General features: G+C 46.7%; 1 protein-coding gene across 11 annotated transcripts in view; it reads right to left on the bottom strand.

The window, feature by feature from the left end:
* The window catches only part of rbfox1 (RNA binding fox-1 homolog 1), a 112,685-nt gene that overhangs the window by 16,379 nt on the left and 82,283 nt on the right, over nt 1–14,023 (bottom strand). For 8 of the 11 annotated variants that reach the window (XM_068596084.1, XM_068596083.1, XM_068596081.1 and 5 more), the window contains 3 exons: nt 13,311–13,455; nt 7,298–7,337; nt 1,915–1,979 (listed from right to left, as the gene is read on the bottom strand). In XM_068596084.1, coding sequence (XP_068452185.1) covers nt 1,915–1,979; nt 7,298–7,337; nt 13,311–13,455 — 250 coding nt within the window. The remainder of the gene's footprint in view (nt 1–1,914; nt 1,980–7,297; nt 7,338–13,310; nt 13,456–14,023) is intronic. The other 3 variants (XM_068596089.1, XM_068596087.1, XM_068596088.1) reach the window with 1 other exon arrangement.

Here is a 14,023-nt window from a genome sequence, read left to right as displayed (position 1 = left end):
TCTGGATGCCATTGCTCTGGCACCACCACCGCCGTAAGGAATCTCTGAGTTATCTTTGGTCAGGACCTGTCCTTTCAGATCCCACTTCAAACAAATCTCAAGAACGGCCTTTTACAACTTACAGAACATTTCTCAAAGCAATGCAGAATAATCATGCATTTATTACTTATTCCTTATTATCAGGCAGCTCTAAGTCTCTCTAGTTGATCCAGAATGCTGCAGCTCGTGTGCTAACAAAAACTAAGAAGAGCGATCACATTACTAAATAATTGAATTGAATTCAAGTTTGGATCTCCAACAACTCTTCAGCTAAAAAACAATTCTCCACTTTAATCTCTTGCTCGTCTCCAGCTGGTTCTGCTGCTTGGTGGTTGTCAGGAAGAGTACACTGAGCACACTGTGACGTAAAAGATTTTAGGAAGAGACGATCAGTCGCATAACCTCCTTCTCGTATGCTCATGCATCAGGTTTCCATGTGTCTTCTGAATACAAGTAATGGAATAAATCTTCTCCACGTTGAGTCCTCTTTAAGCCCCTTTGGCTAATGAAGACAGTGTCATCACTTAGAAGCATGATAACTTATTTTCAAGAGAAAATGTACCTCCTTTGTCTGCTAAAATAATAGCTGCTACATTTTCTAGAGCCCCAGCCCTCCTATATTAATTTTACATCACGCCTCCTGAATTAGATGGATGGTATTTCTGCCATCCCAGATTATTAATTCCAACAAAGTCCGGGAAAAAACTGAAGTGAGGCAGAAGATGAATAATGAATGTTCTATGCAATTAGAAACTCAAATTTCACACCAGCGCTTACTAATTTAACACAAATTATTCATTGTGTTATGAATATATCTATTATTAGTAAATTGGAGTGGGACATATGGGAGACAAACACCCTCAAATATCATTTCAGCCCTAGAAAGCACTATTTCAACCCCAGACCTTTCCCATACTTCATATTTTCCGGCAGTGCCATCCAAAGAAAAGCTATCCAACTGTGTGAAGATTCTAATGATCTTTTTTCTTGGAGAGGATTAATAAAATGACTTCATGGCCTCCATGAGTTTTGAGCCTGCCCATGGTGGTGCTGTTGCAGTAGATACTCCTGTTATATCAGGTGGCGTTTAGCATGTGACCGGCTCCCCAACCCGTTGAGCCCCCAGACATTGTCCCCATATTAAATACAAAATATCTCCTCAACCACAAGGGCTATTTGGATCATTTTAAAAGGTAGACTATACAGAAAACACTTGTGAGACTAGTTAAGTGTAACTTGGGGAGCTCTCCCGAGTCACCTTTGAGTCCTTCGAGTCATATTTATGGTTTATGTTCATATTTATGGGTGCATTGTGTTATGAAATGGATTTATATGCTCTTGTCAGGCTTTTTGCTCTGTCACACAAGAGGCTTTGGTATTGATTCATGGGAGTACGAGGACTTGGAGAGTGAGGCTAAATAACTAGTGTTTGTAAACAAATTCATGACCATAAAATGAAACCTTAACGTTGTTTTCAACCTGTTTCAACACAACAGCTGTTGCAGTATAGATTTCTATGACATTTGTTTAACTGTGGGACTGAGCGGAAGAGCCTGACGCTGTCACTACATCACATAATCTCTGCTATTTCTTATGTGCAGCACGGTTGTCTTCTCTTGTCATTTTGAGGTTCAGAAGTCACCGTGGCACCTTGTGTGGACCTCGTGCTGTTGCAGTAAAAATACATATGAAAATAGTTGTTTTTTTAAAGTTGTTGTGTTTCTGGACTTTTAATTCAGCAAACGGTTGCATTCTACAAGTCACTGCTGTGTGTGCAGTGCCGGTGTCGCCTTGTTTAAATGACACCGATGAGTCACCAGTGAGAATATCCTTGAACATTAAAACATAATAATACGGCGTATTCTCATATCTTACCTGTCACTGTATGCAGCAGCTGTGGCAGCAGTAGGCTGGGCATATCTGTAGGCAGCGTAACCACCCTGCGCACACACACACACACACACACACACACACACACACACACACACACACACACACACCAGAATACAAAGAAGAGTTACGATTAGGATTCAGTTTTGACAGTTTGCTATTGTACTTGCACACTTGACACTGACACAATGAGACACACATATCAATGTTACAAAAACCTTGGAAACTTGTAATGACAGCTGCCAGTCGACCAGGAGGCAGACAACCTGTGAAGCCATCTGCCTCCTCCCAGTGCTCCTAATGACACTGGACCACCAGAATAAAAACAACCAATCAGAGCCGAGGAGGCTCTGATGCAGCTGCCAATCACAGCTGGTGGAGCTGTGAACTCTGGTGGAATATGAAGCTTTATGTGACTGCATCACCTATTTCTGTCCTCACATGTTCCTGTTCATCTGTAATGAGAGTGTTTCATGACCCAGCAGCCATGTTGAAAGCAGTCAAGCCAAAACCAAGCTCCGCCCCCCCGGACGTTCTCAAGTTACAGACTCGAATGAGGCTTAGAGGGCTCTCTCTCTTTCTCTCTCTCTTTTCTCCTCTCTCTATCTATGTGTTTCTATCTCTCTCTCTCTCTCTCTCTCTCTCTCTCTCTCTCTCTCTCTCTCTCTCTCTCTCTCTCTCTCTCCATCTCTTCTGCTCTGGTTCAGCATCTCCGTGTGTCTCCGTGTGTCTCCACACCACCAGTACACATGAACACACCCATGTAGACCCATGCACACATACACACCAAATTACAGCATAAATAAACTGGACTAATCAATATTTGTATCCATCATATTGACAACGGATCCATTCGTTATCTGAGAAGTGGACTTCCAGCCTCTTTCAGCTCAAGGTTTTGGTTTTATAGCTGGCAGACCGGCAGTCAGAGACCAGCTGCTGAGCAGAGCTACGCAACTTAAACCACGTCAAAGTGGACTTTTGGCTTCACGTGGCACATGAGCGTGCGTCACCTGACTTCCTCCCTTACTTCCGCCGCAGCTTTACGGCCACGAACAGCGTCACGTTTAACGCAGCGGGAATGTTCTGCTGCTGTCGGCGGGGCGATCCTGTGTGTCCGCATGCTGCCGAGGGAACACTTCAAGTACGGCTACATTAGTAGCTTGTTATTTGTAGTTTTTGTGTTGTCGTTCAGTTGATATCTTGGCGGTTGCATCGGCTCGGTAGTCCTCCTGTGTCCACTGACAGCCAGCAGACGTGCTCTGTAAGAAGAACATGCTGGAGAACTCCTGCCTAATTTATCATTGAACAAATGCAATTTTTCTCTCTTCCAGGCTCGGTGACAACTCCAGCACTTCTCACACCATTTCACCTTCCACCCGTCCGCGCCTTACATCTGACAGTGTGTCTGCCCGACATGAGCAATGGATTATTACCACTACCACTCAGGAGGCGAGTAAGTGACTCTGAGTGTGTGTTGATGGGCCGTGGCAGGAAGATGAACAGGTTGGCCTGTGATAGTCACCAACCACTGTGGACTGTCACTCCTGACTGAGTGACTAATGGCAGCCCTACAGCGCCGTGTGTGTGTGTGTTTGTGTGTGTGTGCATATGGTCAAGGTTCAGCCCTTCCACACACATAATCGCACACAGAGGACAGTCCAATCCATCACATTAGCTGATTCACTGAAGGAAGAAGGGCCAGAGAGGATCTCCTGTCCATCTACTGTCACTGACTTCCCAATAGTTTTGGCGTTGAGGCTGCAGGCCAACCCTTAATAGCTACACACAACACTCACAACTTTAACCTGCTCTGGTCACAAAAACCTAAAAAAAACAGTTGCTAGTTAAATGATGGTTGAGGGGTTTTTTTTAAGTCCTAGGGGGAAACATTAGGAAGTGGCCAACATTCCTTCTTTTGCTGCGTTCACACCAAAAGTGTTGCACATTTTTCACGCGAGTCGACGTAAATGGTTGCGAGCAATGCAGAGTTCCACTGGGTGGCACAAATTACGCGAATTACGCAACATGGCAAATTTGCCTCATTCGCGCAAGTTGACTTAAAAAAAATTGCGTGACGCTGAGTTGTGAAAGCCAATCAGCGTTGAGAAGCTCGGCCCGTCATCACCGCCGTGCTGCAGTCACACCGCTGTAGTAGTAGCGCTGGCAGTGGCCGTCAGTCAGGCGGCGCTGTGTGCGGCTACGCATAATGTTCTGAACATGACGCGTTTGTGACAGTGGCGTAGTGGTGAGAAGGGGTCGTCCTTCAATCAGAGGGTCGGCGGTCCACAATAAGTATAAAGCAGATCTAGTGGTTATTGCAATGGTGGATGGTGGAAATGGTAACAGTTTTTACAGAGATAAGCCACGGTGCGAATGAAGAGAATGACGCAAATTAACCACAAATAGTCGAGCGAGTAAACTCACACGAGAAAAGCGTTACGCGTCAGATCAAACTGCACCTCCCACGACGTGAAAGTGAAGCTTTACACTGTGGAATGAAACCAAACAACTTCAAGCAAGAAAAGTACTCGCTGAGGATCAGCAAAGATCGCTGTTTAGGTTCAAATAGGTACACAAGTTATGGAACAAAAGAACGGTAAAATAAGTGTTAAACGAGTGTTACTCCGTCATAGTTACTCCGTCCTCTAGGGGTCAGCGTTGTCTTCTGTGAATATATAATAATGGCCTTCTGAACCAAGGAGTAGGTGAAGCAGGCCTCTTCTAACACAACACTGTGAGGCTGAAGCAGGTGCATGACCTGTCTTTTAACATCTATCTATCTATCTATCTATCTATCTATCTATCTATCTATCTATCTATCTATCTATCTATCTATCTATCTATCTATCTATCTATCTATCTATCTATCTATCAATAAATTATACCGTGATCTCAATGAGTTTCCTCACTGGGGATTAATAAAGTTTTTTGTCTGTCTGTGTCTGTCAAATGACTCGTTAAAGGAGGTGGGAATACCTGAGCTTCGACTAATGGTGACCTTTCTAGTCGCGGCTGGGTTTTCCACGTGAGAACATGGCGAGAAAAGAGAAGCACTTCCCCTCGATGCCGTGTTCCAGGTGTGTTGGTCTCTGAACCAGCAGCTCACTTCCTGTTTTGTTCCTGCCTGCACTACTTCAAACTAAATAGTTGTGTAGACAGATTGCACTGGGAGCTGTATGTGTTAGTTCAGGTACAAATACGCCATGCTTTACATGTGAGGCATGTTGGGTTGGGTCATCAATAAATGAGCAAACCCCTGACATGATGTGAGAGTGAAGAGAGAGAGATCAGGCTCGTGTCAGAAGCTGAGAACCGGAGTGAAACTGAGCTGCAAACCACAGCTCAGAGCTACAAGGTGCTGAGAGATGAACGCGTGAGTTTATTGGAAGACGTGGTTTTGGTTTGAGGAGGGCTGGTCTCAGGTTGTCCATGGCCACCCTGCTGCCGAGCACGGCTGATTCACAGCTATCCACTTTTCTCCATCTCTGTTGAACTACCATGAAGAACAGGCAACCCTTCCTGCAGACGCTTCTCCTGGTGCATGATACGTTTGAGTTGCATTCTCCAGGGAGCCGCAATTAGAAATAAAAGCCTGTCAATAAAAGCTTATTTCAGATAACGGCCGAGGCCACTATATTACGCAGTTTCTCTGTTCTGTCCATATTTTCCATGTTTGAGCATCCCTGGAATGAGCTCTTCTTCTATCTTCTTCATCTCATCTGCTGCAACGTGTCCAGCAACAGAAGCACAGGGTCAGGGCTCTGAACCCATCGCTAATGAATACGAAATGTTCTGATTGCAGCATGGCAGTCAGTCCTTGTGGCCGGAGCACGAGGGCTAATGGGGAGGCAGGGAGCTCCACACACACACACACACACACACACACACACACACACACACACACACACACACACACACACAGACACACACACACACACACACACACACACACACACACACACACACACACACACACACACACACAAACTATGTCTGCGCTTGTTTGAGTTTTTCACAGCTTTGGTTCTGCAGATTAAGGCTAAACAATTGTCAAAGTGCTAAAAGAACATTTCTTAACAACATATTAACCGAAAGAATGCCCACATGTAAATATAGTGAGATATAGGAAGTCTATTATAAACCTATTAACCTTTCACTGCCTGAATTATGTGAGTGACTTCTTCCTACTTGTCTGGTAGATGAGTTACAGTCATCCATTTTTTATTTTATTTTTCTTTGTCTGTGTCAACTAGAACATTTTGCTTTAGTCTGAATCTTTGAGTTATTATACAACTTGGCAATTATATGTTGGTCTAAAATACCAAACCATGTGCATAGATATGCATATAAAGCGACGCCCATGTGGCTATGAAGATGTGTCAGTTTGTTGGTTGTGGCTCTGTAAGTAGAGGATAACTCAGCTAAAACATGTACAACACCTCAGTTCAGTTTGTGGTTTCTGCTGATGCACAGATTAATAAACCACTTCACAGGTTATCGAAGCATAAAGTTCCAGTTATGTATCTGACATTCACAATACAATAAACAGGCTAAAACAATTTTAGCTGTAAAGCAATTAAACTGCTTTGTGTTACAATTTTTTTGTCAAAGCCAGTTCAGAAGTTCTTTTAATTTGTTTATTAATTTTCTGTAAAATGATCCTAAAACATAAATATACATTTCATCAATGCAGCAACAATACATTATTATATTTAATAAAGATGCTACGAGTAATTCAGTGCATCGACAACACCGGTGATGATTTGACACTTTGAAAATAGAGTCTGAACATTTTGCCTCGTTCTAATAATTGAATCAAGAAATGATTCTGAATCAAATCATAACACTAAAAATCAATATCAGATCAAATGTGAGATTCCTACCAAAGTCATGTTTTCACGTTTAAATTCTCATAAAGTTTTTTCCGCGCTGCTAGAAACTCTGGCTCACTGCCTGTAGCTGTTGGCCGTCTCTTTCCTGCAGCCACTATCAGAGGTGCTCGCTACCTAGCCAGCCAGCCAGCCGGCTAGCTAGCCTGCCAGTCATCCAGCTAGCCATCCAGCTAGCTTGTCAGCAAGCCAGCCATCCAACCATCTAGCTAGCCAGCCATCCAACTAGCCAGCCAGCTAGCTAGCCATCCAACAACCTAGCTCGCCAGCCAGCTAGCTAGCCAGCCTGCTAGCTAGCCAGCCTGCTGACCAGCTCGCTAGCCAGCCCACTAGCCAGCCAGCTAGTAAGGTGAAGGTGAAGGTGAAGCCGTGTATGGTAGCATGGAGGGTTGGCGGCTTCATGTGTGCAGCATCAGGGCAGAAACCAGGGAGATGGCGGTGTAGCATGCAATGTCATACCAGTAAATAATACTTACATAAATATCTGCACCATAAAATCCATCCTGGTAAACAACACTGCAGAGGATGCAAACACAAACAAACAGACAAACAAACACACAATAAAACAAAAACATCCAATATTAGTGCATGTTGACATGCAGGCACTGGACCAACCAGCCCCATCTCCACAACCAATCCAAAATAAAGACGCGAGCGAGCAGAGGAGGAAACAGCAGGCAGCCCTCTCTGCTCTCATGGCGGTAAGGAGGCTGGGAAGGGCCAAAAGCAGCCTCTCACATGTTACATATGACAGGAGTCCAGTCAGCAGCATCACGTGTGTCTACACAAGTACATCACAATGTTTCTAACAATCATAACTGCATGCAAGCCACTGGAGAGAAATAGCACAATAAATATTTCCACATCAATTAATATTACACCTTTCATCTTAATAACACCAAAACATATGGCTTTGATGTATTTATTAACACTGTATTTCATTCATTTAGTTTAACTGTAAGTTTAAATTCTGCTTAATTTTGCTTAGCATATGTATGTTTTTGTTGCCATTTTAGATTATATATTGTATATTAAAGTACATCAAGAGTAAAGTCATTTTTAATGCAGAACATGCAACGCTTGAACCAGGCAAGAAGAATTATGGGAAGATTCAGCAAGCTTATTCTGAAAATTGGGCCAACAGTGTTTTTGCTGGCAGCAGCAGCTGATCTGGCCCCTGTGAGGTTGTCCTCAAACACTGTTCATATCTGCACCCACACAAGGCAACGCACGATAATTCATATGTAACCCACATCACCAATTTGTTTGAAATCCACATAGTTGTGATCCAGGACAGGCGACGCCCCGTGGTGAGGAGGTCGTGGTGAGTGGGCGGGTCTAAACCACGGGACTCTCCTATTGGAGCTCAACCAACAAGCCCAGGAAAACCAACGTTCACGTTGGCTTGTTTGGGACGGGAGTTCTGTACTCAGTAACACCTGTTTCATATTAAAACGCCTTTTTTGAGACACTAAAGTTCACCGGATGGATATTTACTGACATATTTCATATCGTAGAACAAAACGTTGAAATATCTTGAGCTTGTGTTAAACACAGACCTTCTTTCAGACATCAAGCCAAACACACGTAAACAAATATAGACATGAAAAAGGGGTATGCTTCCTTATTATTATTATTATTATTATTTTATTCAGTCAAACGCACGGTACCAACATAAACTAAATGAGATCTGCCTTTTACAAGAAAAACATCATTTTGGCTTATTGTGGTCATATGAACATGGTGCTGCTTGATTGCTGCTTGACTGCTCGTAAATAAAGGGGACGGCCTCCCCGATGTCATATTTGACCGCAATGTAAAATATGTTTTGGAGAGGCTAACAAATATGGATTGAGGCCGAATATTTTGGTAGATAAAGAAATATTTGGAAATGATTAGCTGTGAAACAGAGAGAGACAAGAGGGAAGTGAAAGTGTGTGTGTGTGTGTGTGTGTGTGTGTGTGTGTGTGTGTGTGTGTGTGTGTGTGTGTGTGTGTGCTGGACAAAACAATGTTGGCAGTTGTCTAATTTCTTGCGAACAGTCTTCTCTGACCCAGTTTTCCTCGTCTGAATCGACCCTTTTTCTCAACGAGCCTTTCAAACTCCCTTTTGTAACGTAATCACATATTCATACACTGATGAAGGCTGCCATACAAGACGCATCAGGATCCAAGCACACCACTCACACACACTCACACACACTCACACCGGAGTCATCTAGAATCCAGTATCTCTCCCAAGGACACTTCACATTCACACTTTGCCATTGAAGCAGCGATCCTGCGATGAGTGGATGACCCGCTCTCCCTCCTGATGCGATCCCTACGACAACATCCGTGTTAGTCTGTCAGACCTGCCACGCTGCGCCAGAGCCACAGAAGGTATCCCGTTACTTCGTTCTCCAGGTGGCTCGGTTGCGCTGCGTGACGCCGTGGACACGCCCACGGCTTCAAGCGCCGGCGTTGAGAAGCTGCAGCTTCTGTCGGTGCTCAAACTGGAATCTGCACTGGACACTGAGGACCACTGAGCCAGTGTCCTGTAGATGTGTCTGTGTGTCTGTTCACAGGCCACCACGCCTCCATATGCACCTCTACACCGACGACACACTGCTCGACACCTCCACCATCACACCCACCACCCACTCCTCCATCAGCAACGGCCTCACAGGTGTAAAGACCTGGACGCAAGCCAACTTCCTCAAATCGTAAATTCATTCATTATCTTCATCATCTCTACCCTCATCATCGGCCCCAAATTACTCAACAAATCACAACTTCATCTTGAAAACATCGCCCGTTTACGCCCCTCCCTCTCCTCTTCAGCCGCAGAAACACTCATCCTCGTCTTCATCAGCTGTGAACTGGACCACTGCAACAGCTTCCTGTACGGCACATCCACCAAAACCATCAAGAAACAACACATCTAGAACTCAGCTGCTCCTCTCTCCCCCCCACCAGAGACCTCATCACCCAGTCTACGAGACCTTATCACCCAGTCCACCAGAGACCTCATCACCCAGTCCACCAGAGACCTCATCACCCAGTCCACCAGAGACCTCATCACCCAGTCCACCAGAGACCTCATCACCCAGTCTACGAGACCTTATCACCCAGTCCACCAGAGACCTCATCACCCAGTCCACCAGAGACCTCATCACCCAGTCTACGAGACCTCATCACCCAGTCCACCAGGGACCTCATCACCCAGTCTACGAGACCTCATCACCCAGTCCACCAGAGACCTCATCACCCAGTCCACCAGAGACCTCATCACCCAGTCCACCAGAGACCTTGTCACCCAGTCCACCAGAGACCTCATCACCCAGTCTACGAGACCTCATCACCCAGTCCACCAGAGACCTCATCACCCAGTCCACCAGAGACCTCATCACCCAGTCCACCAGAGACCTCATCACCCAGTCTATCAGAGACCTCGTCACCCAGTCCACCAGAGACCTCATCACCCAGTCTACGAGACCTCATCACCCAGTCCACCAGAGACCTCATCACCCAGCCCACCAGAGACCTCATCACCCAGTCTACCAGAGACCTCATCACCCAGTCCACCAGAGACCTTGTCACCCAGTCCACCAGAGACCTCATCACCCAGTCTACCAGAGACCTCATCACCCAGTCCACCAGAGACCTCATCACCCAGTCTACGGGACCTCATCACCCAGTCTACGGGACCTCATCACCCAGTCTATCAGAGACCTCGTCACCCAGTCCACCAGAGACCTCATCACCCAGTCTACGAGACCTCATCACCCAGTCCACCAGAGACCTCATCACCCAGCCCACCAGAGACCTCATCACCCAGTCTACCAGAGACCTCATCACCCAGTCCACCAGAGACCTTGTCACCCAGTCCACCAGAGACCTCATCACCCAGTCTACCAGAGACCTCATCACCCAGTCTACGGGACCTCATCACCCAGTCTATCAGAGACCTCGTCACCCAGTCTATCAGAGACCTCATCACCCAGTCTACCAGAGACCTCATCACCCAGTCCACCAGAGACCTCATCACCCAGTCTACGGGACCTCATCACCCAGTCTACGGGACCTCATCACCCAGTCCCCCAGAGACCTCATCACCCAGTCTATCAGAGACCTCCTCACCCAGTCCACCAGAGACCTTGTCACCCAGTCCACCAGAGACCTCGTCACCCAGTCCACCAGAGACCTCATCACCCAGTCCAACAGAGACCTCATCACCCAGTCTATCAGAGACCTCATCACCCAGTCAATTAGAGACCACATCACCCCAGTTCTCCATAGACCTCGTCACCTAGTCCACCAGAACCTCCACTGGCTCCCCATACGGCCCTTCACAACCCTGAACCCTTCATACCTCTCTGACCTCCTGCACCGACACGCTTGGACCTGGGGGGCGGGGCCTTCTCCATTGCTGCCCCGCCCCCTCCCCCTGACTGAGCGGGTCTAATGTGTGATGAACATTAATGTGTGTGTTCCTCCATCATCGAGTCCTGACCTGCTGAAGCCCTGCTCTAATAATATGAAACCACTGGATGACCATTAGTGCTGAGATTAAACACCTCCCTCTGTGTGTGTGTGTGTGTGTGTGTGTGTGTGTGTGTGTGTGTGTGTGTGTGCGTGTGTGTGTGTGTGTGTGTGTGTGTGTGTGTGAGAGGGACACATCTGGCCTCCAGTAGGAGGGTCAGGACGCTGCAGCATGAGCGAGCTCCTCAGAGGGCCGAGCTTCCCCATTCACCAGCCGATAGCCGGCTTTGCCTCCCTTGTGATATCTATGATAATCAATAACTTCTCAAATGTCAGGAGGCCCAGAGAGCAGCTCCACTAATGAAAACATATTCTGTGGGACTGCAGCACAGCAGCACGGCCGCATCGACTCACAGTTCCTATAGACTGTCATGTCAGGCCGCCTGCAAGACATGAAGGCGCCGTTAATGAACACACACACACACACACACACACACACACACACACACGCACACACACACACACACACACGCACACACACACACACGCACACACACACACACACGCACACACACACACACACACACACACACACACACGGTTTCCTCGCCGTGTCACAGCTCCTCGCCACTCGAGACAGTTTTAATAAAAATACATCACGGTCCACATTAATAATTCATCAGCCGTCTGCCACCGGGGCAATTAACCGGCGCTGCAGCGTTAATGAAAGAACGATCTGTAGCACATCTCTCTATGAAGACTCCGTTACTCACCCAACACCCAGCGGCCTGCGTGTGACGCCTCGCACTGGCTGTTGTTGTGGGTGAAGGTATTATGCATGTACGTCTCCAACAGAAAGAATCGGCTTTAATCTGCGCGTGTTGGGAGGAGGGTGTTTTGTATCGGCTTATTGCCACTTCATAAACCAATAAATAATTTAGCATATATTCTCAGAGAGCAGCCTCTGCTGGCTTAGTGAGAGACGCCTTCGTCTGAAGCCAGCAGCCGACACAGGCCTTTGTTTCCAGTTCATATTTCAATAGGGAGCTGCTGTTATAATTTGCTGTTGATGCAGATATGAACATAAACTTTACACGTCCTCCATGTTGCTTTTCATTCAGGACAACCAGGTAACAACGGGAGCTCGTGAAAGAAAAGCCAACGTGGAAGTGCTGCAAAATGTGCAAGAAACTAAATAGAGTCTATACAAAAGAAAAGTGGTTATGCCAGAATTGTAAAAGAAAAAAACAAAACTAAATACTGCAAAAATAGTTTTTATTTACGCTTGGCTGAGGTGCAAAAAATTGAATATTTATTGATTGTTATTGTTAAACGTAAGCACCTCCTGCCAGGACAAATCCCTTGTATGTGAAAACATACATGACAATAAATGCTTCTGATGCAGATTAATAGCACCTGTTTATCTCCATGAACCTAATAATCACACCAGTGATTCATATGACATCACATTTTCTGAGCAATCTTCCAAAAATCTGAATTTAAATTTGTAAATCTGACTCATGTCAACATATAAAACAGGTTTTCCCAGCCAGCCTCCTTAGTGTCCATTTGCTCGCCGTCATGAGGAGCCAAAACAAATCAAAAAGAACCAACAGAATAAAGACCAATCAGATCAGACCCACAATGCACAGCAAAGCCTCAGAGCACTCAGCCGTGAGGATCAGCTGCTGCGGGGCTGGACGATGCTCACTGCACTTTGCTTCCTGTGTAGATTCTTTGGGCTACTGGGTGACCCGTGAGGTCAGGAGGTGCAGGACGTCGCCCCGTGAGCGCGGCCGCTCTCGATGGCGCCGCAGTGCCGGGGGCCAATGTCCCATGAGGCCGTGCAGAGGCTCGTGTCTCGGAGCATGCCAGTTGGCTGATTTGGCATGCTGTGGCAGTGGGGGAGTGTGTTATGGGATGCGCTGCTCTGCTGACTCTGAGCTCAGAGGCTCACAGGCCCGTTGGACATAAAGAGACAAGAGGAAGCGCTGACAGCGGCACGAGAGCAACCGAGAAGGCTCACCCTCCATACGCTGGAATGTGCTGCGGCGGGGCCGCCGCCCTGAAGGTGTTGTACACGGTCCGTCCTCGGCCTCTTAGGTGCGCCCCTCTGTATGCTGCTGCTGCTGCTGCCGCCGCACTGGCTGCTGGGTAGGGGAAACCTGGGACTGGAGACATGGAACAGAACAAAATGATGCGCGCTCCTCGTGAGGCGGCTTGTTGTAATGGGCAGAGCACACACAGATGGACGCCTGCGGCGCGGACTCTGAATGATTCTCCTGTTCGCAGTTAAAGAAGAACACAAAGAGGAAGACAGTTTAAAGCGAGTGTCAGTGGAGTGCAGCTATTGCAGCCGTATTGTTATTAACTTATCATTAATCTTAATTGGGGCCGACTGACTCCGAGCTTCATTTGAGAGCCGGGGTGAGTGAAGGTTGAGAAGGAGATCTCGGTGCCACACTCAACCCTAATTATACATCTCTTCATGAGCAGATCTAATACAATGCTAATAGAAACAGTGAATCATTCATTGACCTGATGAAAAATGGAAGGTTTGAGCTAAAAGGATAAGAGTTTGTCAAAGAGAGACAAGGAGAGGAGTGAGGCCGGTAATTGTTCCTATTCATCTTCCGTCACCTTGACTCTGGGAGGAGTGGCCCGGTTCCCCTGAAAGTCACCGACGTCTGTTCATGTGGCCTCAAGGAGACGAGTGGTTGGCATATGCACATATAGAGC

This window comes from Clinocottus analis, unplaced genomic scaffold, assembly GCF_023055335.1.
Source record: "Clinocottus analis isolate CAN_PGR_092001 unplaced genomic scaffold, fCliAna1.0.p SCAF_34, whole genome shotgun sequence".
Classification (NCBI taxonomy): domain Eukaryota; kingdom Metazoa; phylum Chordata; class Actinopteri; order Perciformes; family Cottidae; genus Clinocottus; species Clinocottus analis.
Note: the sequence above shows the minus strand (reverse complement) of the source record. Positions and strands in the feature narration are given on the sequence as shown.